At 35.5% G+C, this 19,448-nt stretch overlaps 2 protein-coding genes across 2 annotated transcripts; one reads left to right on the forward strand and one right to left on the reverse strand.

The window, feature by feature from the left end:
- Positions 1 to 5,879: 5,879 nt before the first annotated feature.
- On the forward strand, positions 5,880 to 8,341 carry LOC141623358 (pentatricopeptide repeat-containing protein At2g13600-like). The gene has a single exon (XM_074439467.1). It carries the CDS (start codon positions 6,098 to 6,100, stop codon positions 8,195 to 8,197), a length of 2,100 nt encoding a protein of 699 aa, XP_074295568.1. The 5' UTR covers positions 5,880 to 6,097; the 3' UTR covers positions 8,198 to 8,341.
- A 2,780-nt stretch (positions 8,342 to 11,121) lies between these two features.
- LOC141623359 (ABC transporter G family member 5) lies at positions 11,122 to 13,575 on the reverse strand. Its single transcript, XM_074439468.1, has one exon. The coding sequence runs from the start codon at positions 13,213 to 13,215 to the stop codon at positions 11,365 to 11,367; it is 1,851 nt and encodes a 616-aa protein (XP_074295569.1). The 5' UTR covers positions 13,216 to 13,575; the 3' UTR covers positions 11,122 to 11,364.
- Positions 13,576 to 19,448: the final 5,873 nt, after the last annotated feature.

Consider the following 19,448-nt stretch of genomic DNA (forward strand, 5'->3'; position numbering starts at 1 on the left):
ACAAATATCAAATACATGCCTGATATTCCTTGTACGAGATTTAATAATGTAGATGCACTATAGTGGAGGACACTTACTCCAACAGATGTTGGTCAAGATGATGTGGTAAAAGTGTGATGATAAAGACAAGATTATAAGCAGGAGGGAAAAGAGACATGTGAAGGTATAGTAAGTAAGGCATGTGAACTATAAATCTGTATAGTGGTAATGATAAGACTATATACAGGGGAAAAGAAGGTTGACTTAGCCAAATGTGTGGTACACTACATAATGAGTGAGGTAGATATTTTGGGTGATGTGAAGGGCAGTATCGAATAAGGCAACGATTGTCCTCGTATTTTTATTTAAGACAAGTTTTTATAAGTAAAATGAACGAAATCATTTGTATGTTAATAAATTTAAATTGAGAAGAGGAATTGAGATAAACATAATTTAATATAATTGGAAAATTATAAAAGTAATTTTAATTATAATCAAATCAAATTAATTTGTAACAGTTTAACACGGGGTGTTACAATTCTCTTTCTTAAATGTTCGTAAAAAAATGTTTTATAAGACAGAAGCATAGTTAAATAGATAATCAAACCTATTGCCTCACTTATGTACTATCTCCATCTCGATCATTGGTCGCAAATTTTTCAGATTAGGATATCTATGGTAACTCGTATTTTGGTGTCCCAGTGCACAACTTTCTTGAAACCAGACATACCGTAGCCCTTAAGTCTTAGGAGAATAAATTATTCGTAAACCTGGCAAACGGGTTATTCGTTTCGTTTTTGGATTAGGTTAAATCATTTCGATTTAAATTGGATTGACCTTAGTTTTGGTTTCAGTTCGATCTCAATGGGATTCATTTTGGTTAGCCACTTTAATTGTTTTGTGCTATTTCGAGTTGGGTGCAGTTTGGGACAAGTTAATATCAGTGTAGTTGAGTTTCAGGTCATAATTTTTTTGAGCTAAAGGTCAAATAATTAGTTTAAATGTACCTTATACTTGTAATACTCCGTATTTATGAGTCTCTGGGTACTCTATCGAGTAGGCCTTACTCTGTCGAGTAAGGGTGAGTTGCGTTTTAAAATAGTTTCTGACCTGTTGGGTACTCGATCGAGTAACTAGGATACTCGATCGAGTAAGGGGGCACTCGATCGAGTACCTTAGCTACTCGATCGAGTAGCCGGTTTACGAGGAGTTATTTCTCGGGTTTTGTTAATTATGCGATTAAAGTATTTAAGCTTTTCCGTCATTGTTCTTAAACACTTTTCAAAACCTAAATTACTGTCAAGAGAGAAAGCAAATTACGATCTTCACTTTAATCGCATTGTTAGCAAATCCCGGAGTTTGGAAGGTCGGATTTCACCGTTCGTTATACCGTTGAGATCCTTGCGTCGAGGGTAAGACCTATGTACCATTTGTATAGTATTTCCTTTAAGTTGTTTAAACTCTAATATGGGGATTTGGGGGTTTTGTGTAGATTGTGATTTGGTAGATTGTTTGAACTTTAAATGTTGATTTTTATGGACAAATTAACGACAAGTGTGAGTGAGTGGAGTGATGAGAGGGGACCCATGGTAAGGAAGAGTGAGATAATATCGATAAGAAATAATGGGATTGGAATTTTGGAGCAATGAGAAGGTGATCGGAGCACTAAAAAGTTAGGAAGAAGTAATAAGGAGTTGAATGGTCAATTGCTTTAGTCGAGTGTAAAAAGAAAAGCATGAGGGGAGTAAAACTAAGAAAATGTTCACCGGAGTTATGTGATATAAAAGTAAGGAATCGTCAAGATGCATGATAATATCATGAGGAATTGAATTAATGATTATACAGGAGCTTCGGAACAACAAGATTAGTCTTGAGTTTTGAGGAATTAAGGAAAGTAAGAAGTTGGTAGAATAGCTGCAGGATATGAGATTTTGGTGGAGAGTTAGATGATGATACAATTAAGGATAGTATTGGAAATAATGTTGAGGTAATTTTGTTGATGGATTTGATGCTCGTTATTGGGGATGATAACCAAAGATAGGGAAGAAACGGTGATGTTTAGAGATGAGTGTAAGAAGTTTGATGTTCGAACGGTAGTTGTGTGGAGGTGTTGTCGCTAGTGGTTAAGGTTAATGATAAATAGGAAAGATGGCAATTCTACAGAGGCTGATTTTGTAGAGATTGAATTGATAGGTATGGTTGTGAGGAAGTATAAGACATAGTCTTAGGAGGCGGTTTCTCATAGTGAGTGTTAGTTGTATAGTTATGTGTGGCGAAGGTTTGGTTATGCGAATGGAAGAATGTGATGAGGGGCATGCGAGTTAAGCTCGGGCGACAGGTAACCTTTGTTGAGTGGTAACTTACGTGATCGGGATTGATTTGGTTGGATGTGATTACGAGTCCTGTGATATATAAATGTTTGTGTGAGGTTTTGACCTCACAAGACGTGGTATGGTGTGATTATCATAAAGTTGTTATTTGAATGTTCTGTAATGCATGTTGAGTACGCTGATCTAATTGAATGATATTCAAAAAGGTAATAATTTGAGTGATCGGCATGATGGCTATACATGTATGTATTCATGATACATGTCAATACGTGATATGGTAAGGGGATGATATTCACGAGGTTATTATCTGTTTAATTCATAAAATATGTTGTGTTATGATTTAGTAAAGTGGATTTGAGTAAGTTTTTCTTGTCGAGAAGTTATTCGAGTCGTATTTATGGGAGTTGTATGCGGTTGTGATGACTATCGATGTGGTTGTGGTGCCTCGGGTGGTGATCCGGGCACGATATTTAGTGTTGTGATGCGGGTATTTTCGCCTTTGCGGTGTGTTTGTTGGTGGCGGTGTTGTGATGCCGTCACACGGTTGTGGTGGAGTAGGCGGGATGATTATGATTCGAGTTTGAAAGTACATACGATCATACATAGATTGTTGTTTTGTTTGATGTTGCTTCTGTGAGTTTCGGTTTTACGAGATAGACGAGTTGTTTTGTTATCGATGTTTCTTACCGATTAAGTTTTGGAATGAGGCGAGTATGATATGAAAGAGAGTTGTATATGTTTTCGTTGTTGGCATGTTATAGTGACATTATGTTGATGGGACACAGTTGTCATAAGTTGTTATGGTACTTTTGGACCTTGTTTTAAGATGAGGCGTTAGACATAGTCATGGTAAGTGATTAGTGGAACATGTGTTATACTAATCTAGAAGCTGCACGTGGTTCATAATCCGTTTTTGGGACAGTGAGTGTAGGGTGTTGGGTATTAGTGTCATGTTAAGTTGTGTATGAGTTTTGCGGTAATGAAGGAAAGAACTTGAGGATCTAGTGTGAGTGTACGTAACGAGTGTGGATCGTGAGTTATGCTTTTGGGAGATAGGTGCTTTACATAGAGAGGTATGTTGTTTTGCAGTAATAATGGGGAATTAGTATGGTGTTTTTGCTACGAGTTTTATGGTATAGGTTAAGTGGTGTGCCGAACGAGCTGAGGTATGAGGAATGTTTAAGTAAGAGAGCCTTGGATATATGCATGGTGAGTGTTTAGATTATAGGTGGTTATCTTTGACATACGGTGGTGATGAGGATAATGAGACGATATAGCTAGGATTTAGTATTAGTGAGTTACGAGGACGTAACATTTATCTTAAGAGGAGTAGGATGCAATAAAAGAAAGTTTCATGGTGGTGCATGTTGTAATATAATTGGAAGTAGAGTGTTAGCGTAGCGTAAAGGAGGGATTTGTTTTGTGGATGATACTTATAAAAGGCCATGGCCATGCTTGTAGTAGTGTGATGCTTCAGAGTGTGAGAATATTTTATATAGTGTTGGAGGTTGGAGGATGATGTTATGAGTACGAGTAAACTGCCGAGGACGAAGTTCCTTTTAAGGGTGGTAGAATGTAACATTCCGTTTGATGTTATGGGTATTTTGATATTGGATTGGCTCTAGATGATATATTACGGAGCTAGTTGGTAGTGTATGAAGTTAGTGTTGAGAGAGATATAATGGAGTTGATACGATATCGTGAGCCATGTTGCGGAGGTAGGAATAGTTAGCGGAGTTGGTGTTACGAGTTCATGTTTGGGTTGGAGTTTTGTTTAGAGTTCTTAGTCACGTTGTTGTGTCTTGATCGAGTTAGTATGTTTGTTTTTGAGTATGGGTTGAACTTCGGGGACGGAATTCTTTTTAAGGAGAGAAGACTGTAATACTCCGTATTTATGAGTCTCTGGGTACTCTATCGAGTAGGCCTTACTCTGTCGAGTAAGGGTGAGTTGCGTTTTAAAATAGTTTCTGACCTGTTGGGTACTCGATCGAGTAACTAGGATACTCGATCGAGTAAGGGGGCACTCGATCGAGTACCTTAGCTACTCGATCGAGTAGTAGGTTTCTGGGAGTTATTTCTCGGGTTTTGTTAATTATGCGATTAAAGTATTTAAGCTTTTCCGTCATTGTTCTTAAACACTTTTCAAAACCTAAATTACTGTCAAGAGAGAAAGCAAATTACGTTCTTCACTTTAATCGCATTGTTAGCAAATCCCGGAGTTTGGAAGGTCGGATTTCACCGTTCGTTATACCGTTGAGATCCTTGCGTCGAGGGTAAGACCTATGTACCATTTGTATAGTATTTCCTTTAAGTTGTTTAAACCCTAATATGGGGATTTGGGGGTTTTGTGTAGATTGTGATTTGGTAGTGTTATATGTTTGTATGATAGGAGGAGGTTTTGTAGAAGAGGCTTTTTGATACAAAATTTTGAGAGACCGTCGATTGTTGTGCTTTCGGTAGGATTTCTACTCGGTATTAGTCCCATATTGAGATGATTGTTGATGTGTTGAGATTTATTGTTTGATTAATATCGTAATTGTATTGTGACGATTGTGATTGTGATTGTTTGTCTATGGTTCTCGAGATGCGTTCTCGGCTGAGTGGAGTCACTTGCGGGAGTGGCTTCACGCCCTAGTTTAGCCCTTCGTGGAACCCGCCACGAAAGGGGATGTGTACATTAATGGACAGGGTTATCGCTCAAATATGAGGAGCGGGGATTAGGTAGGTACGGCTGCGGTCCCCCACTGGCAGGGCTGGTCCAGTGGACAGTCGGTGATTGAGATTGATGGGACTGGTGTGATTGTGTGTGTGTGTGTGTGACGGTGTAAGCTGCATGTTTGTCTTATTGTTGATATATATATAAGTTGTGTGATTAGTCGACCCGGTTGTTGTTTTGTAAAACTGTGGTGATCCATTCGGGGATGGTGAGCGAGAATTGAGCGATTTGAGTTGAGTCTTCGGGATAGTTTGGGATGTGCCACCGTCGACGATAGAAGTCTTCCATTGTAACTGTAGTTTTATAAACTTTACTTTTAGTTGATTATACTGATTGGTTTGAGGACTTGTACCGTATTTTGGGATTTGGCTTGATTGTACTTTTCACTAAAGTTATATCATCTAAAGTTGTTTCGTTATTGTCTTATGAATATCATGGCTCGGGTAACCGAGATGGTGGCATCCTTATACCTGAGTGGTCCTGGTAAGGCACTTGGAGTATGGGGGTGTTACAATACTGTTCAATTAGAATATAATAATTCATAATATCATTAATAAATAAAGAACTAATGAAATAAAGACTAAAATACAACTGTTTTTATGAGAAAATAAGTATTTTTAATTTTTGTCTATCGATTTAGTTCTCATTGGTTCAATATATTAAGGTTCGAGTATTATTCGATTATTATTGAATTCAGTTTAGTTTCGGTTCAATTCTAATTGAGTTGGGTTTCATGTACTATTCTGGTTACTCGTATCAAGCGATCGATCGGTTAACAATTCAGATATTTTCGATCGATTTTCCGGGTTCGAGTGTATTTTGCCAGGTTTATTTATTTGTTTGGGCTCCATTTGAATGAATATGCGAGCCCATCACTGCCCATCTTCTGAATCAAAAATCATCAACCCAACCCCTCCAAAAAAAATCATCAACCCAGAAAAATGGCGGCATATTTTAAAATACAGTTGCCCAACTAACAATAAAGTAAATCACTTTTCTTGCTCTCTATATCACTAAATCAAGCGAAATTATGATAATTACAGTACTATAATCATTTAATTTGAATAATGGGATGGCAAGAAATGTGCTGGTCAAGCAAATTGTTGAAAACCAATATCTCCCAAATTCATCACCATTTGCCAAATTATTGGATTGGTGCATTCAATCAAACTCCGTTCGCCATGGTCGTTGTGTCCATGCTAAAATCGTTAAATCCCGCTTTGCGTCCGAGGTTTTTATTCAGAATCGTCTGGTTGATATGTATGGGAAATGTGGGTTCGTGGATGGTGCACGTAGGGTGTTCGATAAAATGCCGCAAAGAAACATCTTTACTTTCAATTCAATTTTGAGTGCTTTGACGAGGTGGGGTTTTCTAGATGAAGCTGGAGAGGTTTTTGAGGCGATTCCTGGGGATGAGCGTGATCAGTGTTCGTGGAATTCGATGGTGTCTGGGTTTGCTCAGTGTGATAGGTTTGAGGAGGCGGTTGAGTATTTTGTGGGGATGCATCGAGAGGGATTTGTGCTGAATCAGTACTCGTTTGGGAGTGTTCTTAGTGCTTGTGCTGGGTTAGTTGATCTGCAGATGGGTACTCAAGTTCATGGCGCAATGGCTAAGACGCCTTGTTTATTGGATGTGTATATGGGGTCTGCTCTTGTCGACATGTATGCTAAATGTGGTGAAGTGGTATTGGCTAGGAAGGCTTTTGATGGGATGGATGATAGAAATAGAGTGACCTGGAATAGTTTGATAACGTGTTACGAGCAGAATGGCCCTGTGAGCGAAGCTATTAAGGTGTTTTCAAGTATGATGTGTCATAGGGTTTACCCTGATGAGATTACACTAGCCAGTGTGGTTAGTGCTTGCGCAACCTTAGCAGCAATTAGAGAAGGTAGACAAATTCATGGTTTGGTTGTGAAAAACGACAAATATAGGAACGATCTGATTTTAGGTAATGCATTAGTTGATATGTATGCAAAAAACGGTAGAATCAAGGAAGCTACTGTGGTCTTCCAAAATATGCCTTGTAGGAATGTGGTGTCTGAGACTACTATGGTTAGTGGTTTTGCAAAAGCAGCAAGTGTAGATGCTGCTAGCTTATTGTTTACAAAAATGATTGATAAGAATGTAGTTTCCTGGAATGCACTTATGGCAGGCTACACACAAAATGGAGAAAATGAGAAGGCACTCTTTCTTTTTCGACAATTAAAGAAAGAATCTGTTTGGCCTACTCATTTTACTTTCGGTAATCTTCTCAACGCTTGTGCCAATCTGGCAGACTTGAATCTTGGCATGCAATCACATGCTCACTTGTTAAAACATGGACCATGCTTTCATTCAGGGCCAGATTCTGAAATCTTTGTAGGGAATGCTCTGATAGATATGTATATGAAATGTGGGTCGGTTGATGATGCATTAGGGGTTTTCCGGAACATGGTGGATCGAGATCATGTTTCTTGGAATGCAATGATAGTAGGTTATGCTCAAAATGGATATGGGATTGAAGCTCTTGAGATGTTTAAGAAAATGTTGATGTCCGGCGAAAACCCCGACCACATATCAATGCTTGGTGTGCTATGTGCTTGTAGTCATTCTGGTCTAGTGAAAGAGGGTCGTTACTATTTCCGCTCAATGATTAAGTTACATGGTCTTGAACCATGGAAGGACCATTATACATGTATGGTTGATATACTTGGTCGAGCGGCTTGCTTTGATGAAGCAAAAGACTTGATTGAGAGTATGCCAATCCCACCTGACACTGTTGTATGGGCTTCTTTGCTTTCGGCCTGTAAAGTCCATCGGAATATCGAAATGGGAAAGTATGTCGCAGAGAGGTTATTGGAAATTGATCCTAGTAATTCGGGTCCTTATGTTCTTCTATCAAACATGTATGCAGAACTTGGAAGGTGGAAAGATGTTAATGGGGTTCGTAAACTTATGGTGGAAAAGGGAGTTGTTAAGCAGCCGGGGTGCAGTTGGATTGAGATACAGAGCCGTGTACATGTCTTTATGGTTAGGGATAAAAGTCACCCCCAGACAAATGATATCTATTCCATCCTGAAGATTCTTACTAAGCAAATTAAGCTGGTTAAATCTGTTCCTATTATTGGTGGTTATGAGATTGATGAGGAAGAGATGATCGAATCGGAAGGTTATTTGCCTTACTGTTTGTAGCTGAAAGTATATTGCAATTGCAGCGATCAGGTAAACATTGCTGTCTTGCTGTTAAGTAATATGCATCTCCTTGTCCAGGAAATTAATTAGACTATGAACATGTGACATTTTGGTTGATATATCAATGGTTTTCACAAATCAAAATTAATTGGTGCGAGTAGTAAGGGCTCTCATCGCTTAAACAAGTGGTCAGAGGTCGAAACTTTGGAAGGGTCTATCAAATAAATTGCCGTCAGTATCCTTAAGAAGACTGTTGTAGCTTCTGTTAAGGGACTCTTTGAGCCAGTTCATTATTGAACTGTGTATTTGGGGATTGGCTACTTTTCTCATGAATATGACCAAAATACTCCTCCATCCCGAACTCTTGTAGGACTAGAAAGATAGAGAAGTATATTTGGTATTATTATGTGCACGATGACTTTGTGTGTTTCTAATATCTATCGGAAGCTTTCAAAGAAGAGGATGTAGCGTTAGATAAGGTTTTCAAATTGTTAGCTCTTGAATTTCTTTTGTATGATTCTACTTTTGACTCATATAAGATGAAACTCATAATGCGTCATTTGTTACCAGTCAGAACGACTCAGAATCAACTTGATTTACTCCATTATTGCCATATTTCATGAAATTCGCTTTGAAAATAGAAAAAACTGATGTTTTTGTCTGTTCATAAGTAGTCCTTTACAGTTCAAATGAAATGTTTACCTCATACCTCTTGGTTATTTGTTGAGTGTTATTACAGTTACAACGTTGAATATGTGAACAAGTTGTGTGATTGTAGAATTTGTAGTTATTAGATTCTAAGTCTCTTTCACCAGAAATGAATGACAGTATGCCTAAACTGTGGGCCTGGAGTGTTATGGTGTCATACCTGCTGTAAGAAAAATATTTGTGGCTATGATTATATTTAGGACAAAGGAGGTTTATTTTATATCAAAATTAACAAAAGGACATTACAGACTAGGTGTGAGCCACATGTAATCCCATGCATGTGATCCTCTTAGCTTCCAAATAGTAGAAGTAGTAGCTTCCAAAAGAGTTGAAATGTAGTTGATGAAGGAAAAACAAGTACAATGGACAAACATATTAAAGTAGCATGCCTAGACGCGTAAAGTTAAAGAAATAGATAGGTCACGGTAGAAGTTCAATGGGAAGATGGTAAGTTTTTTGGTAACAAATATCTTTTTCAATAACTTGTGACCGTTAATTTGCAAAATGATAGGAACCCGTAACCTACTAACCGCTATGCGAGGAGCATATGGAAGTAACTACCATTTTGATGAATAGAGAGTAGCAAAAGTCTTAACTCTTTCTATCCCATTTACATTGTCCCCTTGATTAAAATGTTAGATTTGTAGAAAAAATGATGAAACAAAGTCATTACCCTTTGACTACGAGGAGCAATATAATTAAGATTTAAGGGGACAATTAATGGGTTAAAGAAAAGAGGAAATGGAGACAAAGATAAGGGATGGAGGGAGTACTAACCATAGGAAATCAAGCTTAAACCATTCTAAGGTCCAAACTTCAAAGTTAAAACACGTAGCCATAGCTATACATTATTCAAGTCTTGTCTATGGAAGATACTGGTACATGGGTGAAATAGTTTTGAAACATTATATGGGTGATGACTGAAGAGAAAGAGGCTATGAGAAATATATTGAAGAGTACAAATTATGTCACGCTCGTTAATATGATACCTTTATTAAGTCACTGTTGCAATGCTTGCCTACCAATTTATGTTTGATTTCGCTGTAATTGAATAAGAACCCTTCACCGCAATCGACATAAGAAGTTTTCAGAGAAATCATCCAGTTTACAAAATAATTCTCAGAAAATAAATAGCAACCTAAGTTAATCATTGACTTGAAACCATTCAATCTTATAATAGCTTTTTCTACTGGTTTCTGATCAACTTGTCACAAGCAAACAAACCCATATATCATCAGTGGATATAAACTTACAAAATGATATTGGGGATGGAGTCGTTGAGGTCCCTTAGTAATAGCATTTGAAATTTGATATTTGATGTGTTTTGTAGATGTAAATATGTACCCCTACTTGACTAATTTGTCTTTAGCCCGTCTTGTATGTTTACCGCTACAATCCTTAGAAATTAGAATAGCGTATTAGGTGAGCCGTGAGTGAGACTGAAAAGAAAGTATGCTTAGAATATGCCTTTAACTTTGCATAACTTGTTCAAGTGAAAATGGCCATGAATAGTTTTACTTCTGAAAGTTGTAGTCCTTCTACAATGATCTTTTTCATCTCAGAATAAACTTCTCTTTGTTTATTACAACATTACTCCAATGCATCAATGGCTCCCGCAAATTGCTAGGTAAGAGGGGATCGGATGTACGCAACCCTATTCTTTTGTTAGCAACACAAAGAGACTATTTCCGAATGACCCAAAATGAAAATTTCGTCTAGAACTGGTACTTCTCAATAGAAAAGAGAGCAGCTACTTTAGCGAGCCATTTTGCTTTATTCCAGCATAATCAACAATCAAAGAGTAATGAGTCTTTGGCTCCATGGAAAAAAATGACCTTTGTTTATATATTCGTAATTTTCCTAGTTTTATTTTTAAGTACACGTAATATGTTTTTATGTTTATTTTTGTATGTCATAATGACAGATTAGAAAACGGTTCATGTTACCTAATTCTAGAAAATCATTTTTGAACTAGGACTTAATTGTTGTTGTTCTTGATTCTTGGAATGGAGTCGCGGTGTCATTTTCTCCCTCGTAAAGTGTTTTCCTCTGACCTTACCAAAATAAATTTTTATGGAGGAAAATTTCTACCAAGATCTTGTTGCAAAAACTGTTCTTTGATCATTTCTAAGATTTATGACAGGTTAAAGTGTTCTTACATTTATGTTCGGGGGTAAGGTAAAGAAGGACATATCAAGAGAATATGAGAGTACAAATTCTTGCCCAAGACTGAATGTAATCTTTTATGATTTATTATTACAGGTTAAAGTGTTCTTACATTTATGTTTGAGGGTAAGGGAAAGAGAAACGTACCAAGAGAATATGAGATTAGAAATTCTTGCCCAAGACTGAATGTAATCTTCTTGAATTTCATAAGTAACCCTTATATTCTGCAACACATGGGTTACTTTTGAAATAACAAGGATACAACGAGAGTCTCATACGAGATTACCTGGTTTTCAAATCAGGGGAGCCTTGAAACTCCTCTTGGAACATCTACATCTAAGAATGACATAAGAAGTAACCCTGTAAAGCAGAATAAAGCACACTGTAATAAACACATTCATCCACCTACTTTCCTCTCCCAACCCTGCCTCCTTTAACACATCCTTTCCGCTCACTACACACTCTCCGAACATGCTTTCCATACACGCCTTTGAACCTGAAAACTCGTTGATCAGAAACCCTTCATAAGGGTATTTGAATAAAGATACATAGTGCATTGGAATCCAATACCTTGGGATTTCCTTCTTGGAAATAAAATAGCCTGAGAAAAGGAAAAAAGATCCCATAATCCCTTGGATTACCGAGTTTCCAACTATGAAATTCGGAACCAAGGCACTGAAACACACCACGACTGAATTAGCAGTGTATAGTATCAACCATATAAGCAGGAGAAAGTGTGAGAAGGCCATGAATTTTTGGTTTAGTCCCACTAACCAATAGACTGGCACTGTGAACAAGATGGCTAGGATGAGTAAAAATGGCAAGTAGACTAATGAATTGGCAATGACATAGGATGAGATTCTGTAGCTTCCTGATGAAGTCTCCTTCATTAGTATCTCTCTCTCTTGCAGGAAAATAGGTAATGCTTCTGTTGTGCAAGATAACAGAAATGTTAATATAAACGCAAATAATCCCACCCTTTCAAGCGCTCCTTCTAGATCATGCTTAAGATCATAGAAGATAGAACCTAGTACCAGGCCTGAAACCAGCATTTGCAGTGTCCTGCAGGCAAATAACTCCTTAGTTCTGAAAACCAGCTTAGAGAATCTATGGCTTAGGATTACTATTTCCTCACACCTAGAGTTTGCATAATTGTGGGTATCTAAATCAACTCCTATAAGTGCACTTTCCTCATCTACCACTTTAGATTGCTGAAAGAGCTGTTGTAGGGTATTTCTTCTTATAGAAACGGGTTGTTGCAGTAACGAAACCGAGTTTTTCTCTTGTTCTTCTTGTTGGATTGTTTCCAGGGCTTCAATTGCGAATTCTATGACATTGCAATGAGGAGGAAGGTCAAGACCCATGTGCCCTAGTCTGGACCCAAGTCGGTCAACCGTGCCATGGTGCAGGACAGACCCATTTGCCAGCAAAAGGATTGAATTGAAGAGCTTCACAATCCTAAAACCAGGCTGGTGGATGCTCAAAATGACCGTTCTGCCTCTCACTTCTGCCATCTTTTTCAACATGTCAATGATTTGCAGAGCTGAAGTACTGTCTAACCCTGACGTGGGCTCATCTAGGATCAATACCTTAGGGTCATGGATTACATCGACACCAATGGAGACTCTCCTTCTCTCTCCACCGGAAATTCCTCGAATTCCATCGCTTCCCACGCGGGTCCCAGCTACATGATCTAGTCCTAGCTCTTGCATGAGTGACTTCACTCTTGAGCTCAATTCTGAAGATGACAATTTCAGCCTCAATTTTGCACTAAACATTAACGTTTCTTCTACTGTAAGTAAAGGGAATAGCATGTCCTTTTGAGTAACATACCCTGAGATCTTGTTAAAGTTGGCCATTTCAATAGCATTGCTATTAATCAAGATTGACCCAGCTTGTGGTGTTAGCTTACCTGCTAGTATCTCTAGCAAGGATGATTTTCCGGCGCCACTGGGTCCTACAATAGCAAGTATTTCCCATGGCTTTGCTTTGCAGTTCACCTGGTTGAGCACAGTTCTCATCTCACCCGCCTCCGGCATCCTCTTTGGGCCCCTTTTGAAAATGTCAAGTGAGTATTCATGACAATGATTGTAGATTCTATAACTAATGTTTACTGCATCAATCTCACACCCTTGTTTGTTCATTGAGCTTTCTTACTTTCTTATCTCTATAGAACAAAAATAGTAGGTGGTCTCCCTCTTTAATTTCTCTGACTCGAATGCTAAATTTGTGTTATTCTACTGCCTGAATTGTGTCTTGGGAGTTAAATAATTTGGCTGGTGTTTGTTTATGGAATTCATGTCATTGAAAAATGTGGGTTTTTAGTTTTGGCTGGAATTTAACAGTGAACTGTACCGGGTGGTCATCTTACTAATAAAAACTCTTGTGACTGACTGAATGTGTAGTGTGTCTAAATGACTACCCGTGCTCTATTATATCAACTTGTTTTTTTCCATATTCTGTATGTGAATTGGCTAGTTTGGAAATTTGTGTAGTTCACATGTCAATGTTATGGTTTGTAGTTTGTACTAGGGTCATGGCATTATTTTTTTCCTTTGTACTCTTAGTAGTTTATTCGGGGGTTGTTTCGTCCGTTTTCAATCGAACTAAAAATATCGAGTATCTTTCTTCTTTAGAACATGACTATATATATCCTCTGTGTTAGATGAAATCATGCCTACTCGAATTCCTCATGGTTTTCGTATGGAGTTGTTGATAGTTGAGTTGTGTTGTTTCGAGTAAGGGTCGCTTGAGAACAAACTTTTCGCTACAGGTGGAGTAAAAGGTTCGTACAACCGACTCATTTACCCTTGTTGGAGCTGGTCAGCTGGACCTCCTTACAGACGCTTGTTAATTTATTTGGATTTCCGTTGGTGTTTTGTGACACTTGATATTCATAGTTTCACTGTGCCGTACAAAATAATTTTGCCAACCTAAAAAGCCAACATTTGTTCACGGGTGCAAGTAAGAGCCAACTGCTGTTTGTGTATTGATGTTTTGGCTTGCTCCTTTTCTGGGTTCTGTACTGGCGCTGTTTTGGGCACTTTTGGTGAGCCAACTTCCATGCTCCGTGGTACTATACACTAAACCCTACACAGTTTAGTGAGTATTTTTGCTACCTAATTCGTAGAGGTGGCAAACGGGTCAATCGGATCAGTTTCGGTTCGGGTTCTTTCGGATCGGGTTATTTCGGTTTATCTTTTTTTTCGATTTCAGTTCGGTTCAATTCAGGTTGGATTCAGTTTTCACTTTTAATCGGTTGTAGATATTTCAGGTCGGTTCAGGTTCGAGTTGGGTCAATATCGGTACAAATAAGGTTTAGTCGGGTCAATATCGGTATGCAGATGAGATTCGAGTCAGGTCATAATCGGATCGGATGTCAAAGGATTAGGTCTTTATTCAAAAGATTGGATATAATACGAATAATTATTTTTTAAAAAGTAATAAATAATGTTTTTTTGTATAACTACGATATAATATTAATTCATTGACGTCAAAGGGGTGACACACATGTACAAAAAGACACCCTAGATGTGACGCCTAGGTACATTCGGGTCATTTCGGGTTTCAATATTGGGTTTCAATCATCAATGTACGGGTTAAAATCGGTTCAGGTATATATCGGTTTGGATTAAAACAATTCAAAGTTGAAACGATTCGAGTTCATTCGATCTTGGGTCTATTTCGGATATTACAAATTCGGTTCGATTTCGAATCAATTCAGGTCGATTCAGGTTTCTGGGTGAAGTTTAGTTATACCTTTCGGGTGTACGGTCAGGCGTCGATTCGGATATTTTCGATCGGTTTTTCGGGTTCGGTATACTTTTGCCAGGTCTACTAATTCGTGATCGAGACTCTTCTGTTGATGATAACCGTAATAGTATCAAGAATCCCATCAAGTGACTGTCAACTAAACCCTAGACAGTTTAGTGACATTAGCAGTCAGAATTTGAACTTGGGAAAATTTTAACTTTGAAATTTTCATCCGCCAACTCGCCTCTACTAGTTCCCCTACACCGCTTCTCTTTAATGAGTTATTTTACTAGATACAATCATCACATAATAACGCTCTCTTTAATGAGTTATTTTACTAGATACAATCATCACATAATAAATAGCTATGGGTTTAATTAGCAATGGACAAAGAAAGAGTTGCTATCAACTCTTATTTATCAGCAAGTCTTTTTTCAGATGAGTGTTATTCGTCTTAAGTTAAAACCCATAAAATAAGACCATTTTACGATAAAAAGTGAACAATTAATTTCTGATAAAAAATCATTTGAAAGTGACAATTTTAGTTATAACTTTTTAATATTAAACTAGTTTTGTGACCCGTGAGAATCACGGGTTTGATTGGTTTTTTTTTGGCGATATTATTCATGAATGCGTTATTCCGCTTGTTTGTCTTCTTGCTTATTATCTTGAAATATGTTTGTAGGATACCTAATCAAGGTAACAAAATAAAGTGCACAAAAGGGTGTACGACAATTTAGTAATTTAAAAAAAATTGTTAATTAATATATATTCTAAGGGTTAGAATATATAATGTATCATGTCACCAATAATTAAAGATTCATACTACAATTTGATATTGCGATACATCATAATAACAATTAAAAAATGAAAAACTTAACAAAAAAATAAATATTCAAGTTAAAAGAAAATTGCAAAGAAGTTCCATAACCATTATTTCCAGATTTCATGCAATGTGATTGATATGTGAGTATGTCATCCTCCTGCAATTTCAATACAAACACAAAAATAATAACTAAATAAAATTATAACTATTAATTAATTTAAAACATAATAAGAATAAAAAGTTAAATAACTCATTTGGTTATATATGCATACTTTGCCTACCAACTTTTTGGATAAATATAAAAAATAGAATTGTTGTAATATTTATATAAGGAAATTTTTGTAATAAATTATCTAATTAATTTCAAGAATTTATTTGAGAGAAAAAGAATGGATTGTGAACTAAAGGGGAGATACAAAGTTATGGTAAAATAAATACAAAGTATAATAATTGTGAAGAAAAACAAAAAGACAATCTATTAATTAAATGAAATAAAAGTTAAATAAATACAGAAGGTAGATTGATAGCAAATTTATGAGAGGAAAATAAAGAATTTATATTAACTTATTTTTTGTGTTTGCAACTAATATTTTTTATTTTCTTTTTATTTATAAGCATGTAACACATTGTATTTAGAGATTGCTTCTAGTTAGATAATCAAGTAATTAATATAAGTGAATTATTATTAACCAATAACAAAATTATACGTGGATTAAAATTAAATGCTTTAAGTTGTTTTTTAACTATATTGTATAGAAAAATACAAAGTATAATAATTGTAAGGAAAAACAAAAAGACAAACTATTAAATAAATGAAATAAAAGTTAAATAAATACAGTAGGTAGATTGATAGCAAATTTATGAGAGGAAAATAAAGAGTTTATTTTAATTTATTTTTTGTGTTTGCAAATAATATTTTTTATTTTGTTTTTGTTTATAAGCATGTAAGACATTATGTTTAGAGATTACTTCTAGTTAGACAATCAAGTAATTAATATAAGTAAATTATTATTAACCAATAGCAAAATTACACGTGGATTAAAATTAAATGCTTTTAGTTGCCTTTTTACTATATTGTATAGATATAGATAGAAGTGGAATGGAGAATGTCTCATTTAAATTCACCATGAATACAAAATTATAAATATAATTATTTTACTTTTCTTACTAAATATATTGCTAAATAATGCAATTTATTTATTTATTTTATACAAAACCTTATCCTTTACGTGAAATAATTTCATGAACTAAATACATGGTATTACTACCCTTTTAAAATTCTATTATTAGTGTTTAATTTACTTAAGTATTTACATACTTTATTTTTAAATTACTTAAATTAAACAAATATTTTCTTTTCCATATATTTTATATTTTCCAAAGCCTTATCCTTTACATGAAATAATTTAATGAAATAAATAAACGGTATTACTACCCTTTTAAAATTATATTATTAGTGTTTAATTTCAATTAAGTATTTACATAATTTTTTTGTAAATTACTTAAATTAAATAAATATTTTCTTCTCCATATATTTTATATTTTCCTAAGAAAATATTTTATATGATCTTTAATACTCATTTGTCGATTAATTAGTTCTGTAAAACATCTTCTATATACAACAAAGTTATAGTAACAACAATAGTGAATTAGTGCCTTTAAAAAAAAGTAGTGAATTAGTGACAATACGATTTTTTTTGTTTTCAACTTCGTTTATTCTTCTTCGTTCTTAAATTTCTGATGTATTCAGTTTTTTTTATTTCGAATACATATAATACTACTCGATATGAAATATTTAGAAATTATTAACTTATAGTTAATGCGTATTTTTTAATTGTAGTTTTTTTCTGAGTTAATTAAGTTTAAAGCTAATGGAATATGGATGGATTTTTAAAGGAAATAAGTGAATTAAATGAATATAATATAATAATAAATTGATAATCCATGTCATATTAGTTTGCCAACTCACATTGTAATTGTGTACGTGGCTTTTTTTCATCCCATGTGGCATTGTCTACGTGGCATTTTTAGGCTTAGCCTTTTAATAATATTTTATAGATAATTATTTTTTATCATAAAATAATGGCAATTTTATCATTTTAAATTAAGACCGCCTGAAATGAAAATTTGTGCTTATTTAAAGCAATTGTAGTATCGTATGGAGTATGAGTTTAAACAAAATCTCTGTGCAATATTCCGGTGATCGGATTTTCGCCAGTTATTATTGGAATAACTGGAGACTCCAGTACCCATGCTAATCCGATGACACGTATACAAGCAAAAATGAAGGGCCACAATTGCTTTTTCTACCTTTACAGTGAGTGCCTCTAGTCCCAATCTTCATTATTCCCTTTTTAGACCTTTTTTGTTTTTAATTAAAAAATTGATCGCTACTTCGACGGCCATTCAACTTAGTTTCTCCGTCGAGCTTATTTATATGGGCCGACAATTATTATACCCGCGGCAACCTTACTACTTCTGGCCGATGATTATCGAACCAACTTTCATCAAGCCCGAGGCGGTTGGTGCCCTAAGCCGAAGGGTCCAAACATAGTTATTAACTCGTACTCCTCTCACATTCTCTTTCATTCTACTCATGAAACTCCATGTTCATTCGATTCATCTCCTTCAAGCTTTAGTTGCTAATTCTTCATAGCCATATTTTCCAAATTTTGTCAACTATTTTCTAGATTTCAACTTTGTTGCTTCTCTTTATCTCTCTTTTTACCAACTATTTTCTAAATTTTGTCTGTGAGGTCCGGCAGAGAATAACGGTCCAGTAGAAACGACGATGCGGTGAATTTGCCGCGGATTTTAGGGGTCCGGGTGTTTGTGGAGGCAACAAAGTGTATTGATATTAGGATAAATATGGGTTTTTTTTTCTCAATTTGTCGTGGATTAAAAGGGCTAAAATACATTGTCGACGTTTTATAACGGATCGTCGATATTTAAAAAAAAAAAAAAACTGCCCTTTCATACTCTCTCTCTTCTCTCCTAAATTCTCCTATGCGGAATATGAGTTAATTGTAATAAGAGTTAGTTAACTCTAGTTGGCTCTTATATTGTATATATACCACACTCATTGTATCATTCAGTTTAACTTAATACAATCACGCATTTTATTTAGCCTTGCTTCTCTCTCTAAAGTCATTTCTCTCTTGCTTCTCTATATAATAAATTGGGGATTTTATGATGAAGATAGAAGTAGGTCAACTTCATATGGTATCAGGGAAAAACCTAATTTTCTTTGACAAGGTTATTTTCAGTCGTTTGCATTAATCAAAATAAATCATATAATACTACTAATAATAGCTAGCGATAAGTAGGGTATCGTATCCACAGGGAGGCGGTAATAATCTATTTGCTAATGTCTAAGTCTGTCTTAAAGTAACAATTTATGGGGTTTTGATTGTTTTTTTTTTCTAGCAACTAATAACAATGTAAAATAAGGATGAATAACAAAAATATTAAAGAGTCTAGGGATTCGGGTTCACTAGGTAGTCATACGGGGCGTGATTTAATTCATTGATAGAGCTAATTATGTTGTTTAAGGTGATATGATCGGTCGATTCAATATTCCTTTAGATCTAATTTAACATGCAATCGCTATCATTAAATTATGTCTATTCAGTTATCGTAGCCTATATTGATTCTAACCCATTCAGTGAAAGTTTCAATTTGCTAAACTAGTCAATTAACCCTGACTAGTAATTAATTTACTAGATGAAGAACAATAACATGAACAACAACAAATAAACAATTTTAACTATCAATTCATTAGTTTAATCCCCTTCTAAC

The sequence above is a fragment of the Silene latifolia genome, chromosome X (assembly GCF_048544455.1).
Source record: "Silene latifolia isolate original U9 population chromosome X, ASM4854445v1, whole genome shotgun sequence".
In the NCBI taxonomy this organism is placed as follows: Eukaryota; Viridiplantae; Streptophyta; class Magnoliopsida; order Caryophyllales; family Caryophyllaceae; genus Silene; species Silene latifolia.

Coding starts and splice junctions, on each gene's coding strand:
- LOC141623358 (XM_074439467.1), top strand. CDS start 6,098: ATGGCAAGAAATGTGCTGGTCAAGCAAATTGTTGAAAACCAATATCTC.
- LOC141623359 (XM_074439468.1), bottom strand. CDS start 13,215: ATGAACAAACAAGGGTGTGAGATTGATGCAGTAAACATTAGTTATAGA.